At 40.9% G+C, this 16,264-nt stretch overlaps 1 protein-coding gene across 1 annotated transcript in view; it reads left to right on the forward strand.

The window, feature by feature from the left end:
• Window positions 1-16,264, forward strand: part of unc5cb (unc-5 netrin receptor Cb) — a 123,080-nt gene that overhangs the window by 73,929 nt on the left and 32,887 nt on the right. Inside the window, exons 3-4 of the mRNA XM_062434780.1 lie at window positions 1,989-2,132; window positions 10,702-10,805. Coding sequence (XP_062290764.1) covers window positions 1,989-2,132; window positions 10,702-10,805 — 248 coding nt within the window. The remainder of the gene's footprint in view (window positions 1-1,988; window positions 2,133-10,701; window positions 10,806-16,264) is intronic.

The following is a 16,264-nucleotide window of genomic DNA, read 5'->3' on the forward strand; positions in this document are numbered from 1 at the left end:
TTCTTAATGTTCGAATTACTGCAATAGATATTCCCGTATTTATTATTTTTAAATAAATCCTTATACGTCATTGACCCATATACCTATATTGTAAAGTATAAAGTACAAAAATAAAATAACATCAGGCAGGCTGCAGTATAACAAATCAATGGCTAAGAGAAAAAAAAACAGTGTGCACAACTCTTTGAATTGGATGTGCTACAACTGCAACAGAAAGATTCCCAGTTTCTGTCATTCTGTTCTTAAGAACAAAAAAAAATGACCACAGACACATTCATTACTAAAACTGGAAGACTAAAGAATGGAAATAGTGTTTTTTTTTAATGCTGTATAAATAACATAAATCTGTAGATCCATCTTGCCCAGTGGTAATGCTGCAGATTGGTGATGCTGGTGTAATTCCATAGGGAATGTTTCCTAGGCACACAAAAGGCCCTTTTTAGTAGCGACTACACATAATTTGAATGTCACAGTGCACTTTAACATTATTGCTGACCAGGTACATGAGCATGACAGTTCCAGGAAAATGACATCAACTTGACTTTTTTCCAGCGGGCTCCCGAACCCGCCATATCTAAACTTAATAGAGCAGCACACTGGGGATGAGGCGGCATGGGATATTCACGGCATGTTAAATGCGTAAAATCTGCAGAACTGTTACATCACTATTGGGTCAACGTGTCCCGTGAAGTGTTTTTCCTCCATGAAATCCATGCATATTGAAAATCAGGTTGTTCTGGAGTCCAGCAGTGGACTGTCCTAATGCATGGGGGAATTATTCACTTCTATTAGTATCTGTTCATGGTGGAAATCCAAGAGGTAAATTGAAGTGTTAATGCACCAGTATACTCAATCAATACTAATTGTCAGATGGTCAGACAGCTTCAGAAACACCCTCCACAGACACCTTTCTAACGTCTGGCACTGGCTCTTTTTATTTGTACAACTGAGTGCAACAATATGAAATGCTTTCAGGAGTCCAGGAGTCTCAGTTATAGCACCTTGCCCCTTTCTTTCACAGCTGGCTTTTCACAACACCTTTTAATGTGTGGTCATTCAGTGCAGCTATGAGCAATGTTTCCGTCCAATGGGACAACACATCATATGAACTCTTCTTTTCTAGTATAACCCTTAAACGTCCCATAATTTCTGCAAAATACAGGTTGTCTTATTGTAATGTTTTTTTCTTCATGACTGTTGTCACTGTTGTCCTCACAAATATCCTTATCAATCCAAAAAGGATGACGTATTGAGCTGAAATAAGGCATAATATTGCATGGAAATTGGGAAGCATCCATATCTTCATTGAATGCCTTTGCACTGCATAATACATACATACATATATGCATTCACTTAATTTATATGCTCATACAGATGCCCATTTTCAAACGTGCGCAGGCATACACACACACTGTAGCAGAGGCGTAATCTGCTCCAGAGGGGAAGCTGTTTGGTAGAGGCATTTGTTTTGGGGGATGATTTGTTTGTTCGGGTCCTGGCACCCAGATGAGCAGTAATCAGAGGAGTTAGCAAACAGGATTGTGTTAGCCATGACGCAGAGAATCCTCCCCCACAAGGCCCGAACCCAACAGCTCATGGCTCATGGCTCTGGCTCTAGAATCGGGGCCAGACACACACACACACACACACACACACACACACACACACACACAAATAACCCAGTGTCAAAACATGATGTGACTGATGCAAATTGTTTGATGGGATCTATACTCACATTAGCATCAATCTTTTCCTTGTTAGAGAATACAACATATAGATGTGTGGATTATGTAAGGTTGGTGTAAATTAGATCATTGGATACATTTAGGTCTATTTAATTCCTTTATTGTCACTTCTTATCCGTGTTCACTTTTGATATGTTCTAATATAAACACGCTTTCTCTCTTATTCCCTTCCTTGTCCTCTCTTATCACATACCTTTTTCTTTCTCACCCTCCCTTCCCATCCTTTCTGTCTTTTTCTCACAGGCTTGGTAGTGAGAGAGGCCAGCATAGAGATCACTCGGCAGCAGGTGGAGGAGCTGTTTGGTCTGGAGGACTTCTGGTGTCAGTGTGTGGCCTGGAGCTCTGCAGGGACCACCAAGAGCCGCAAAGCCCATGTCCGCATTGCCTGTGAGTATTTTTCTCCCTTCCCTTCAGCCCTCTCGTCATCCCATTATTCTTAGTCTTTATCGTCTTTCTCATCTTTGTATTCATCTCCAAACAAAATATCTTGGCTGCCAAGGAAATGTGTCTCACATACTGACTTGAACATCATGACAGATTTATAGATTCTGGAGATAGAAACTGTGGGGAAAACATGCTTTTACTAAAACTGGGACTCAAGTGTCCCTTTTGATTTGAATTTAGTAAAAAGCCTACAGAATCCTTGTGTACAGTACAGTATAAACCTGGAGAAACAGTGTGGAGGAAGTGTAGAGCGGCAACAGTGTATACACAGAAAAGAGGCTATAGAACATGTTTATGCCAATGTTCCCTCTTTTTCCTGTAGGTGGTCCTCATTTGTTCATTCTGCCTGTGTGTTTGTCCTCCTACTGAAAAGCATAACGCATTTTGTTTGCAAGTAATGAGACACATTCTGTTTCTACTAAAGTTTAGACTTATTCTTAACTGTTCCCCAAAGTATCTGCCAATCAAAATCTAAAAAGGTAATGAAACCCCCAGAGGACACAGTGAGGAAAGCAGAGTTGTAAGTAAGTTTTAGTTGAGACATCAAGGCAATTCTTCTGCAACACAACACTTATTACATAACACAACTGCTTACACATTGTTGTCAAAATTCCCCCTGAAGGGATTTCTTTTATAGTATCAGCTAGATCATCGCACTTTCAACTCCTGTCAAAGTCATTCCGAGGCATTATGACTGACATGTTCCGCCCAGCTTTGCAGTTTTTTGCTCTCACTTGTGACAAACAGAGAAAAAAAGACAACACCCACTTGCAGTTTATAGTCTACTACACTATTATAGTATGTTGTTATCACTGCTGGATCGGGCTGGGTAGGGGTATCAGCTTAATGTTTGGCTGCCACTCTCAGAATAATTTCATCTCCACTACGTACACTATAGCAAAGTAGCACAGTACGGAGTCAATATCCATGTTTTCACCTGATCTACTCCATTTAGAGGTGCTCACTGTAGCAATCGTATACACGACCCTCTCAATTTTTATCTCCCCTAATTCTCATTTTCTCTCTCTGCATCTTTATATCACTCACTCTATGTTTTTCTCTGTCCGTCTTATCTGTTTTCTGTACAGTTTATCTCTCTATTCAGTGTATTCCAGTAGCTCTGATACTGTTGTACTAGCCTGGTGAATCAGAATCATGCCTCTTAGTCTCCCACCGAGCGCTCTCCCACTGCTCCACCTCCCATAATCACCCATGATGAGCAGCCTGCCAGCACTAACCTATCCCTCAAATCACAATGGACCCTTCTTCCCCTTCCATTAGCTTCTGCTGAATGGATTAGCTCCTCTTCTGGGCTCTCTCTCTCCAGGCAGGCTTCTTGTCGGAGCCAGACTCTATCCCGTTAGGATAATGGAAACCGGGCTTGTTTTCCTCTCCTCTCCCATCATCTAAACATATACAGTTTAATCAGATGGTGAGTCAGAGCCAGCACTAGCAAGTTAAATGGGTTGTTGTGTTGAAGAACTGGCTTTCAGACTTGCAAGAAGGGCTAGTCTGGCTCAAGGTTTTTGTCAGAGTCTCTATCTGTATAAATTCCTTATGATTGCCTCTCCTTAATGTGACCTCCACAAACCCATTTTGATTGGCCTTCATTTTGGGGGTGTAGTGATAACTTGCCAAAGAGAGGCAATAAAAGTATTTGCACAGAAGCAAGTTAAATAAATCAAACAAACCAAAAGATTGGTGGAAGGTAATGATTACTGAGAAAGCTGGAAATTGATTTTCTTGTTTGTTTGTGGCCTTGTAATTTTATCAGTACAACATGACAAGTAAATCTTTAACTTTATTACTCGCAGCAACTTGATTACAATGATAAAAACCTCAAATTCCGACAGTGTCATCTTGGTGAGGCTTCATTGTCCCAATCCAGGTTCGCACCGGCATTAACTGATTTACTAAGGAAGGCAAATACTAGTTCTGAAGTGTGAGTCTGGTGTGATTTAGCATCACAAGTAGCCACAAGCGTTCACTTGAGGTAATGGCTGTCATATGTGTATCTTTCTGGGTACGACCTCGAGCTCGTGTTTGCGTGCTGATGAGGGAATGGTGCGACTCCCACAGGAATGTCGACTTAGCTCGCCCCCACCACGCCCTTCAGTGTCCCACAGTATCGTTCAGAGTTACAAGAAGTGAGGAAAGGAGAGCAGGAAGCATCATTTAAATCCACATCCAATATAAATACCCAGTACTAAATAATCAGGAAAATAATGCCAAAATGTTTGAAAATTAAGATGAAAAAACATAATTTGAGCTTTTGCAAGCTGTAGTTGTTTGATAACTAGATGCCTATGGCCTTTGCATAGTGTGGACTCATCTTGTCCACACTATGAATTATTCAGTGTAGAGTAATTCAGGCTTTTCAGTTTTTTCTGTGTTCTATACAATATTATATTCACCTGGCAGTAGTTGTGTCAGACTCTGGTTTTTCTAGCAATAAAATAAGAAATAACTATCTCAACACATTTATTATTTTGCCTTTTGTGATCTCATACATGCATTTAAAAATGTTCTTTTTCCTATGAAACCCCCCCCCCCCCCCCGTCCTCCATTGTTTAAACATGTCTGGGCCAAACCAGAACCTGCTATGAACACAACCATAAATGCTACCACCAGTAAGTGCCTCTTGGCAGCATGGTCCATCCAAAACCACCAAACGGCATGCTGAAATACTGCACGCTGAGCAGCCAGGCCAGTGGTTTCCTGCCCAGTCAAGACTTGCATTTTTTATAGGGAGGCATCAAATGTAATTTATTGGATTTGACTGAAGTGCATATACAGTGTACCATAAAGTGTGTCACAGTGTAGGAGAAGGTGTGTCTGATTTCCCTCCTCAACGGTCATACTGTGACTACATATTCTTTAATCTTTTGGAGGCAATTTGAACTACTGTAGTATCTATCCCTACATTGTAGTATCTATCCCTACATTGTAGTATCTATCCCTACATTGTAGTATCTATACCTACATTGTAGTATCTATCTCTACATTGTAGTATCTATCCCTACATTGTAGTATCTATACCTACATTGTAGTATCTATCCCTACATTGTAGTATCTATCCCTACATTGTAGTATCTATACCTACATTGTAGTATCTATCCCTACATTGTAGTATCTATCCCTACATTGTAGTTCTGACAGCAGAGCTCATCTTCAACCACAAACGTTCTTTTGATACCAAGTTTTGTTACCTACTTTCCTTTCCTTTCCTTTCCTTTCCTTTTCCTTTCCTTTCCTTTCCTTTCCTTTCCTTTCCTTTCCTTTCCTTTCCTTTCCCCCTCTTTCCTTTCACGTTATTTCCTTTCCTTTCCTTTCCTTTCCTTTCCTTTCCTTTCCTTTCCTTTCCTTTCCTTTCCTTTCCTTTCCTTTCCTTTCCTTTCCTTTCCTTTCCTTTCCCCCTCTTTGCTTTCACGTTATTTCCTTTCCTTTCCTTTCCTTTCCTTTCCCTTCCTTTCCCCCTCTTTCCTTTCACGTTATTTCCTTTCCTTTCCATCTCATAAAAAACAAACAGTTTGTCCTTGTATAAAACTCCATAGAGCAATGTCTCAGAATATGCCCCTCCAGTCATTCTTTCTTTTAATTTCATACCGGATTTTTATGGAAATTGCTTTCAATGCAACACTCACCCTTTCAGCTTTTATAATACATTGAAAATTGTGGAGTTATAGCATATTCCCCTGAAGACACACAATACTCTCAGGTTGAATTGGGACAAGGGCTCTCGTTGAATTTGTTATTTTAAGGTTAATTTTTTTCCCGAATTAAAAATGAACCTTAAAATGATTATAGGTATTCGTTAGGGCTTCCGGGTATAACTGGATCATGTATTTTGTAATAAGAACATGATCTAGTTTCCCCTGTAGGGAATTTAGCCGAACATTGAAATGTCTCTTATTTCAATGTAATACCTCTTCACGTAATAGCTATTCAACAAGAAAAAAAGCAAGTGATGAAATCGGTAAATTGAAGCTCTATCTCAGTCAGGTTTTTAGGGATGTAACTTTTTATTCTAGGTAATGATGCCTACAAGACACACACTTATCCATTTAGACATATACTTTAATCTTCTAACATTCTGCCATACAATCTTTGTCACTGCACATCCCCCGGTGCTTTCAGTTTACAAATATATTGATGTCTAAAACTTCAAAACCAATGTGCTATTTTAGAGCCATCTAATAAAATAAATCTCTTTTTTAAAAAAAATCTTACTAAACAATGTCAATAGCAGTCCATTGCTTCGTTTATAGCATTCTGTAAAGGATTGTCATATCCTCTCCAGAGATTGAATTACTGAACCATGGTCATTCTGGGTTTTTGTTTCCATGGACACGGTGTTGGTAGAGAAAGAAATGAAATGTTTTGGTTCTGTATGCAGAAGAAAGTTAGAGATTAGAAGTAAAGTCAAGGCACAACTTGAGACTCTCAACACTGTTGCAGCCAGTGCATACTTATGTTAGAGTTAATTGTTCTAACCTTCGTGTCGTCCTCCCGGGTCAAATTGACCCCGTCTGTATTGACTGTTCCTTCTTTCCTTCCTTCCTTCCTTCCTTCCGTATGTCCTCCCTCCCTCCTTCCTTCTCTCTTTCTTTCCTTCCTCTCTCTTTCCTCTCCTTCCTCCATCCCCCTTTCTTTCCTTCCTCTCTCTTTCCTCCTTTCCTTCCTCCATCCCCCTTTCTTCCTTCCTTCTGTCCTTCCTCCCTCCCTCCCTCTTTCCTTCCCTCCTTCTTTCCTTTCCTTTCCTCCCTTCCTTCTTGCCTCCTTTCCTTCCTTCCTTCCTTCCTTCCTTCCTTCCTTCCTTCCCTCCTCCCTTCCTCCCTCCTTTCCTTCCTTCTTCCTCCCTCCTCCTCCCTTCCTTCCTTCCTCCCTCCCTCCTTTCCTTCCTTCTTCCTCCCTTCCTTCCATCCTTTCCCCCTCCCTTCCTTCCTCCCTCCTTCCTTCCTCCCTCCTTTCCTTCCTTCTTCTTCCCTCCTCCTCCCTTCTCCCTTCCTCCCTCCTTTCCTTCCTTCTTCCTCCCTCCTCCTCCCTTCCTTCCTTCCTTCCTCCCTCCTTTCCTTCCTTCCTTCCCTCCTCCCTTCCCCCCTCCATTCCTTCCTTCTTCCTCCCTCCTCCTCCCTTCCTTCCTTCCTCCCTCTTTTCCTTCCTTCTTCCTCCCTTCCTTCCATCCTTCCTCCCTCCCTTCCTTTCTTCCTTTCCCCCTCCCTTCCTTCCTTGACTCGAGGACAACAGGAGGGTTAAAAAACAAAAAAAATAAACACACTTGATCTCACAAATTCTTTAAATAAGTATATATAATGCTTATTTCAATCAACTCTTAATGATTGGAGCTTGACTTTAGGTCATATGAAACCTCTTAGCTCTTGTATTTATAGCACAGGTAACATGTTCAGCTTGGTTTCTCTGGCACTGCAGGACTGACCCAAGCTTGGTTTAATGGTGATGGGCAGAGTTGCAGAGTTGTGTTCATATTTAAGGTTCATATTAGATGTATAGATGTATTAAATATTGCATGCAGAGTAGTTGTACAGGGAAAACAATAGTGCAGGGGTTCCCAAACATTACCATGCCAATCTTTTCCATAGCATTAACCATCTGCACCCCCCCCCCCTATTGAAAGATGCTTTTAGAGAAACAGCAAAAAAATGGCAAATACATTCCCTTATTTATATTAATGCAATAATAATTACATTTGCATATTAATCTTTGATCATTCCATTATATGCAATATTTTTGTTTTCCATTATAAACGTTGTCTGTCAGTTTAGTTTAACAGCCTTCAATATGGTTTTTTTTCTATCTTTATATCAAGAGTCACAGTCTTTCAATTTGAGAGCATAATTTATTGATTTCACGTTCAGATTTGGTAATGCTTTCTTTCAAATTCTGCCCTCGCACTTAAAAAGCCTCTGCTTGTGCTTAGGTTTACTCTGCAGGTTTTACTTTGCATTCAGATGTATTATTGCTATCACAGATTTCTTCCTCCAGCTTCAGCCGCCCATCTCCTTGTACTTACACTGATTCTGTGCACTTGTGAATCTTCTCTTCTCAGATTTCTGCTCTGCTCTTGTTCAATAACCCTGTTAAAATTCCACAACCAATAGAAACTCCAGATGTAGTGTTGACCAATGTAATGATCCTTTCCTAGTGGCGGGTGCATTAGCTTTGGTTGAGTCCTGTGTGGGTGGTTACTCTTCATCTGATCCCGCCCTTTCATTTTCTGACAATCAAATCCCCTCCAACTGTGTGCAGTTTCTTAGCGTGAGCAATATGGTATGAAGCTCAAAACGATACAGTAGCTTGCTGGATGAATGTAGCCGACTGCCTGGTCAGATGGTCTTCCTTAATGCTGAAGTTAAGACAGGTTTAAACACTCATTTGAGAGGGTCTCCACTAAAAGCCATTCTTACGTAAATCCATACTTTATGTATGCTGTGATCTCATACTTCATCTTCGTGTATTTCTGGGGAAAATATGGAGGATCATGTCAAATTTGGTGCAATTTGGACACTTGATTATGTTTAATATTAATAAACTTTGAATACACCAGTGAACGGAAAACCTAGCATTAGCAGCATGTTGAGCTGATCAGCATGAGGCATTCAGGTACATGGTCCAGCACAGGTCACCCATATATTCTGGAAGCGCTCTGAGCACCAATACACAGTGTCTGTAGTTAAGCATGTAAACCTGAGCAAATACTTCCACAGGCAGTTCAAATTCACCATTATGATTGTGAAGAGCCACTACAGGCAAAGCACAAATATGCAAACAAACAAATATACCCCCTCAAATGTGACCTGAGGGCACAGAAAATAGGAACAATCTAAGAGCCCAATATAATCGATCCACTTTATTTTAAGATTCACATTATCACATATTATTTTATTTTTGAGTACTTAGCTTATTATTTATATCATCTGTGTATAATAGAATGTTAGTTTCTTTCATGTTGCTGGTGTGAATACTCATTCACACTTCACTTCAACTGTATTAATTTTTTTCTATGCGTTGGAGTTGCAGCCGGAGGCCAAGCATTCAGCTGTTCCAAACAGGCACATTTTGAATGGGCACTGATCTAGTAATTACAATAATAACAATTCAGTTTCATTTTTTAATTTCTTTTTTTTTTTTTTTTTTGCATTTTCCCTCATCGTCTCTCCTGTTTGCTGAGGCCTCCCTCCAATGACTCCAAAGTTTCAAAGTGATGCTGTTGCTCACACTCTCCTCTCCTCTCCTCTCCTCTCCTCTCCTCTCCTCTCCTCTCCTCTCCTCTCCTCTCGTCTCCTCTCCTCTCCTCTCCTCTCCTCTCCTCTCCTCTCGTCTCGTCTCGTCTCGTCTCGTCTCGTCTCGTCTCCTCTCCTCTCCTCTCCTCTCCTCTCCTCTCCTCTCCTCACACTCTCCTCTCCTCTCCTCTCCTTTCCTCTCCTCTCGTCTCCTCTCCTTTCCTCTCCTCTCCTCTCCTCTCGTCTCGTCTCGTCTCCTCTCCCCTCCTCTCCTCTCCTCTCCTCTCCTCTCCTCTCCTCTCCCTTCCCCTCCTCTCATCTCCTCTCCTCTCCTCTCGTCTCCTCTCCTTTCCTCTCCTCTCCTCTCCTTTCCTCTCCTCTCCTCTCCTCTCCTCTCCTCTCCTTTCCTCTCCTCTCCTTTCCTCTCCTCTCCTCTCCTCTCCTCTCCTCTCCTCTCCTCTCGTCTCCTCTCCTCTCCCCTCCCCTCCTCTCCTCTCCTCTCCTCTCCTCTCGTCTCCTCTCCTTTCCTCTCCTCTCCTCTCCCCTCCTCTCCTCTCCTCTCCTCTCCCCTCCTCTCCTCTCGTCTCCTCTCCTCTCCTCTCCTCTCCTCTCCTCTCCTCTCCTCTCCTCTCGTCTCCTCTCCTCTCCTCTCCCCTCCTCTCATCTCCTCTCCTCTCCTCTCCTCTCCTCTCCTCTCCCCTCCTCTCCTCTCCCCTCCTCTCCTCTCCTCTCCTCCCGTCTCCTCTCCTCTTCTCTCCTCTCCTCTGTTGTTGTGTTATATGCCCACTGCTCCTCAGTCTGTACAGCCGGTGATGATATATGTCTAATGGGCTTCGGGTTCCAGTGTAGCATGACACCTTCAGTAATCCTGCCCTGTCAGCTCCACTATCACTGCCCTGCACTACTCCATCAGGGCTCTCACACCACAAAAATATTGGTTTTTCATTGGAAGGCAAGTCATCCCCTTCTCTCTATCTTTCTTCCATCTACTTCAGGCAATTTATCTGTGTGCTGAAGGGTAGGGAGAGATAGAAAGGAAACATAAATCTCAGCTACTGTTTCTAGCATTAAAATACAATACTGTTGCTTTAGCAAAGGGGCAATTACTATTGATGAGCTACCCTGCCCTTTATTTTAAAGATGTATTATTACCAATACTATTATAGTTTGATTCCAAATTTAATATTAAACTTTGCTCTCTAAAATATGCCTCACGAGTCACTGAGGTAGAGGTAAATGTTGACACACAATGTGCTTTCTGTTCTTTGTAGACTTGAGGAAGACTTTTGACCAGGAGCCTCTTGGGAAGGAAGTGTCACTGGAACAGGAAGTCTTGCTCCAATGTCGCCCACCTGAAGGCATCCCATCTGCTGAGGTAAGGTTCAAAAGTCATGTTACTGAGCCAGTACACAGACATTTTTAGGAAAAGGGTTAGGATTAGGTTATGGTTAGGGTTATGATGCTTTGTTTGAAAAGGTAAACTTAATGTGCGGTTATAAATGTGATTATACATACTAAACCCAGCCAAAAGCTCTGGCTTCAAATCCAATAAACTGGCTGTTCTGAGAAGAGGTTAATGTCTCATGGGGTTGGTTCTTGCTGACATTTCACAATCATTTCTATTGTGATTAAAAAAGGAAAAGGAAAAAGAAAGAATCTATAAAGCTACAATATAATGTCTTATGCTTTTGGTAATGCCTGTCGTTGCTTATCTTCTTTTATGGCAAATAAAGGTGAACTCTGTGTGTTTATTTCAGAATTTTCCTCAGTTTTGAAACCTGCTCATTTCAGAAGTTGTAATGCAATAACACTGAATTAATCTGCCACAGTCCACTGCACAAATAAGGACTTTTTTTTCACTGCTGCCTGCCCTATTCAAGCTGTTTGGGTATTTCCTGAACATCAGCCAGTCGCAGCAATTTGGTCAGAGGAGGGAAATTGTAATTATCTGCTTTGGGGGAAAAAAGAATAAAATCAGTTTTGTCCCTGTGTTACCTTAGTTCAGGCAACCTCTCCTCCCTGCTCTACTTCTTCCCTTCCCTACAGTAGAACACTGTTAAAGCTGCATTTGAAAAGGCTCAGTTGAGATTGCAGGAACATAAATAGTGGATGAAAGGGTGGTTTGATGGGTGGGTGGGGGGCTTGGTGTTTTTTTTAGTTTGGGGGTATAGGGACTGAATTCTGTAAAGGCTTGGGATTGACCTGGAAAAGCTGAGTTAAGTGAGTGGAACTGCAAAGCATTTATCCCCACGGAAAGTGCTGACATGTTAAATGGACGAAAGTTCGGGACTGGCACTGCAGACTCTACAGTACTTATTCAATCCAGGCTTCAGTCTGATAGTGTTGCTGTAACAGCTGTATAGTACTGGTGATTCTGCCGACTGTCTTAGGTCTCACTGTCAATCCTCGATTGGCTCAGTGCAAAGATTAAAGACTCAGCTGGGTTTCAATCATGGTACATCTATGCTTTCTGAGATATGGAGTTGCTGTGTTAACCCAGATGTAAAATAAGGTTACCTCATATTGTTTGTAGTGTATTCTGTCTGGGTAAAAGTATGCAACAGTGGATGGTTGAGGTAGAAGCAGTGCTGTTTTAATGTAGTTAGTTAGAGTTCAAAATATGGCATGTGGCATTGGGGACAATTCTCCTCTTGTGAAAGAAAAACATTGAACAGATTGTTTGAAATTCTCCTTGCATGCTTCATATTTTGTATTCTGACTAACAACAGTGATTGTTTTTCTCTGTTTCCTTTTCCTTCGTTGACAATCCAGTCTCACGTTGGTCCAGAGTGCGAAACGTATTAGTTTACCCAGCGTGGCACTGTACAAATGTAATGTCAATCTTCCATGCTTTATTTATTTATTAAAAAAAGTTGTAAATTGTCTAAAAGTAGGCTACATACAAAGGAACAATGCATATTCAAAAATCAAATACAAAATTAAAATAAATAAGCCTGTGTGGACAAAATATTTACTTGACAAAATTGTGCAACACTTAGAAGAACAGACAGTGGAGTAATCTTACCAACAGAGAGACAGTGACCTCTTTGTGTTATATTCTGTATTGCTGTCAAAAGCAGTACATCTATAACTGTTTTAATATAACTGTGATTAACTGTCTTTAACTTTCTTCCTTTACTCTTTGTGATGATAATCATGTCTAATGTATAAAGGGTCTGTAAGCGCTACCCTCTTTGACTCATTCCAAGCAAACATGGCATTAATGCAAGGCTCAGATTTCTCATGCATCCTAAAGTCACCATCTTTGAATACATTTTTTTTTCCACTGTGAAAAGCCTGATTCTGGGGGTGAAAACAGATTCTGATGCATTAGGCAGGGAGAAGTATCTGCATGCATAACAGTATACTGAATCTTTCCTTTGTGAGCATTTCAAGCCATGAATACAGGTTATGTGACAATGGACTGAACGACCTCTTCCTCTCACCTTAGATAGTTTTTTATTAAAATTCTTAAGCGAGGTTGAGTGGGACCTGCTGCTCCTGACTGTGAAGTACCTGAAACTCACAAAAAAGCATGAGAATAAGTGTCATATAAGTCACAGATGTGAGTTATTGGGACAGAAGTGCTCATTAATACGGAAGAAAGTATAAAATGAAGTACAATATATTAATTAGGTACAATATGTATGCAGGTTGGATGCAGTGCTTCCCCTAAATTGACTGGTTTGTGGCTGTGGGACCCCTATAGGCCTTCCTCCAAGTCTCTTGTAAAGGCTAGGTAGTCAGCAGTATTGCAATCTCTGAAGGTGATTAATTTGAGTCACTATTTTTACAGTTACAAACAAACAAACAAACAAATAAACAACAAGCTTCATTTTATATATTGGGCCTTCAAAGTACTCTCTGACATTAGGCCCTTGGGATGGCCCTTGTCCATAAAGTGAGACAATTATAACATTTGTCATAGAGCTAAACTAAACATCATGGGAAAGGACTCGACCTGGTGAGCAATATGCCAGGATGAAGTTTCTACCTGGTTTTTCTGCTTTGAAATACTGACCTTTGAACCTTAACCTTGGTGCACGGTTGAATGCTTATAATTCAGCAACAAATGGGGCTGCAGACATGGGATGAACTGCTGTTGAGAGACATCAGCTATCATGTGAGTATAGTCACCAGCTGGTGGTGCTGTCAAATATAATAGTTACATTTTCTTTTTCACCAATTTAAGATATTTAAAATCTGATTACACAAATGTGTTTACCATCCTCTTAAACTCCCCAGTGTACTCTCAATTCAGTATTTTCAAGTTCCAATTTTAGGAAAAACACAAGTATACTACTAGTATAAACTAGTATATTTCAAAAATTGCAATTCCCTAGAGCAAAGCATAGACTGTATATAAAATGGACGTAACATCCGTGACGTCACCCATTGGTTTGTGGACTGCTGCTCAGAAGCCAATAGTTTCGGATCTGAGCAGCGCCATCTTGAAAATTTCCGGTGCATGCTGGGTAAAAGAAAAACACGGATTCTACTTATATGGGCATCAGGAGGAGCAAGAGGCGCCCTCCTGAACCTGTGAACCAATCAACCTGTCAATCACGACATAGCCACGCCCTAATGCATACCCTGCTTTATCGTCAAATATAAAATCAGGGAGGCCAACATTTCACAAATGAACATCATACTGCATTGAAGAAGGCTTTAAACTAGCGATTGAGACCATAAACACATTTTGAAAACGTTTACTGAGGTTAGAAATCAAGTGAGAAGTTGGTGAATTCTCCATTGACTTGTATAGAGACGGAAGTCCTTTTGACACCGAAACAGTCGCCCCCTGGTGGCCTTTTGATAGAATGCAGTTTTAAGTTACTTCCGCGTTGGCATCATTTCAGAGGACCGGAACTCCCCGCCTGGAGCAAAGCCCAAGCAGCTTGATACAAATTGATTCATATAACACTTTTGTGTTTTTGTGTTGTGTTAAAAATATAATGTTAAAAATATAATTAAAAGATATTCTTAACACAGTGACATTGAAGGAATACTTCAGGCCAGCGGGTCCTCCAGACAAACAACCATAAGGCTTCAAATTCTGGATTTAAGATTCAGTTCATCCCTGGGGATCTTCACACTATCAAACAGTTATATAAAATAACAATATAGTTTTAATGCTTAAACTATATTTATAATGCATTTTCCACTGAGAATAAAAGCAACATCAGCAATTTTTTTTGTTTTTGCAGGCAGAAATTTGACAGTCACATGATGAGGACGCAGGCCAATAGAAAAGAATAGGCCAAAAAAAAGTAATAGAGCTTTTATTGTGAAACTAACACATTTTGCACTGTGGACCAACTTGGTATTGCACATTTTGGTGATGTACTTGACTTTTTGTGTTTGTGTACAGAGGCACATTTTCAGCTTCTTTAATTACTCACACTTACCTCATGGCTACAAAAAAGACAATAGTTTCATTCCACAATTTATTTTTCCTCTTTTTTTCTGAACTCAAACACAGCTGCCTCAGTGGGAAAAAGGACACAACTGAATGCTGTTTTTTCATCTGTGTTTGTCAGGCTTTTTCTCACACGAGCCCGCCAGAGAAAAAGCCTCGGAAAAAGCAGATGGGCTAAGTCTGTGGTTACATATGAATCTGCAAAAATATGTAGCAGCCGTTGTGAAGGAAAGATCTGTCATATTTCACCCACTCTAAGACCAAAAAAATACAGAGAAGATGAGAGAGGTTGAAGGCAGAAGGAGAAGAGCTGTTGAGGTTTGTCGGGGTTGGATCCATTGGGTTGTTGTCAGGCCTCCAGTGGGCTGTCAATTCACTCTGTGGTTCCTTTACAGGCTTTTGCCTAGCGAGGGAGAGGCTGGCAGAATGGCAGACAGTGGCTGAGCCATAAAATCCATACTCTTACAGCGCTTTTGTTAAATCATGTGGACTGTACGTGATGGATATTGCGCTTTGTGGCAGGGATCCAAAGCTGTCCGTTCTTGAAAAGGACAAGAAAGACACATGTACTGTGCTGACAGCGCATGCACTGCACTGCCAGACAACTGCACTTTCACATGCATGTTCACATTCCTGAGTGCCAGCAAGGAGATTAACAATCATGCAAGCAAAGGCACACATGATAACTGCCATCAACTCAACTTAGCAATGAAAGTCTGTTCATCTAATCTATAGAGTGATTATGGCTGACCAGCTGGCAGAAAAAGATTCGCCAGTGATGAACTAGAAGAAGGAATCACATGTTTGTGCTTTCCTTTTAAAAGTGGAATGAAAGCTTTTTTAATCATCCATTTCGAAAATAATGTTCACATTCAGTTACAATAACTGGCCAGTTAGTGTTGCAAGCACTAACACTTAAGATTATAAATATGTTGCAGTTTTCAGGAAGCCATTCTGCTGAGATCAGCCACAGTGCCAATTCGTTGCAGCTGGTACAGACGAGTGGTTACCAAAGTAACACGCACACACATGCATTCAAAGAGCCACGTTCTGTAAGAATCAAAGTAAGTCAGTCACAATTAAGTTTGATTCCTCTACACTGTGTGATTTGCTCCAGTATCTGCTCTCTGTTGTTCCTTTGTCCTCCCACTTTTCAAATGATTTGCATTATAGGTTGTCATGATGGTTTACCACAGTAATGACATCCTGTGATTCTATTTAAGTGGTTTTTAAGACTTTGTTGGCTTTCCTGCGGGGGCTGTTGCCCTGAAAACTAAACATTATGCTGAATAATCAGGATTTTTCCTGTGATGATGCAGCATGTTTTCTTAACAGAGGTTCCCATCAAACTGAGGTATCCCAACCCTTGTTTTCGACAGATTATTCACACTTGATACATTGATTTTCTGAAATCC

Source organism: Scomber scombrus, chromosome 15 (assembly GCF_963691925.1).
Source record: "Scomber scombrus chromosome 15, fScoSco1.1, whole genome shotgun sequence".
Classification (NCBI taxonomy): Eukaryota; Metazoa; Chordata; class Actinopteri; order Scombriformes; family Scombridae; genus Scomber; species Scomber scombrus.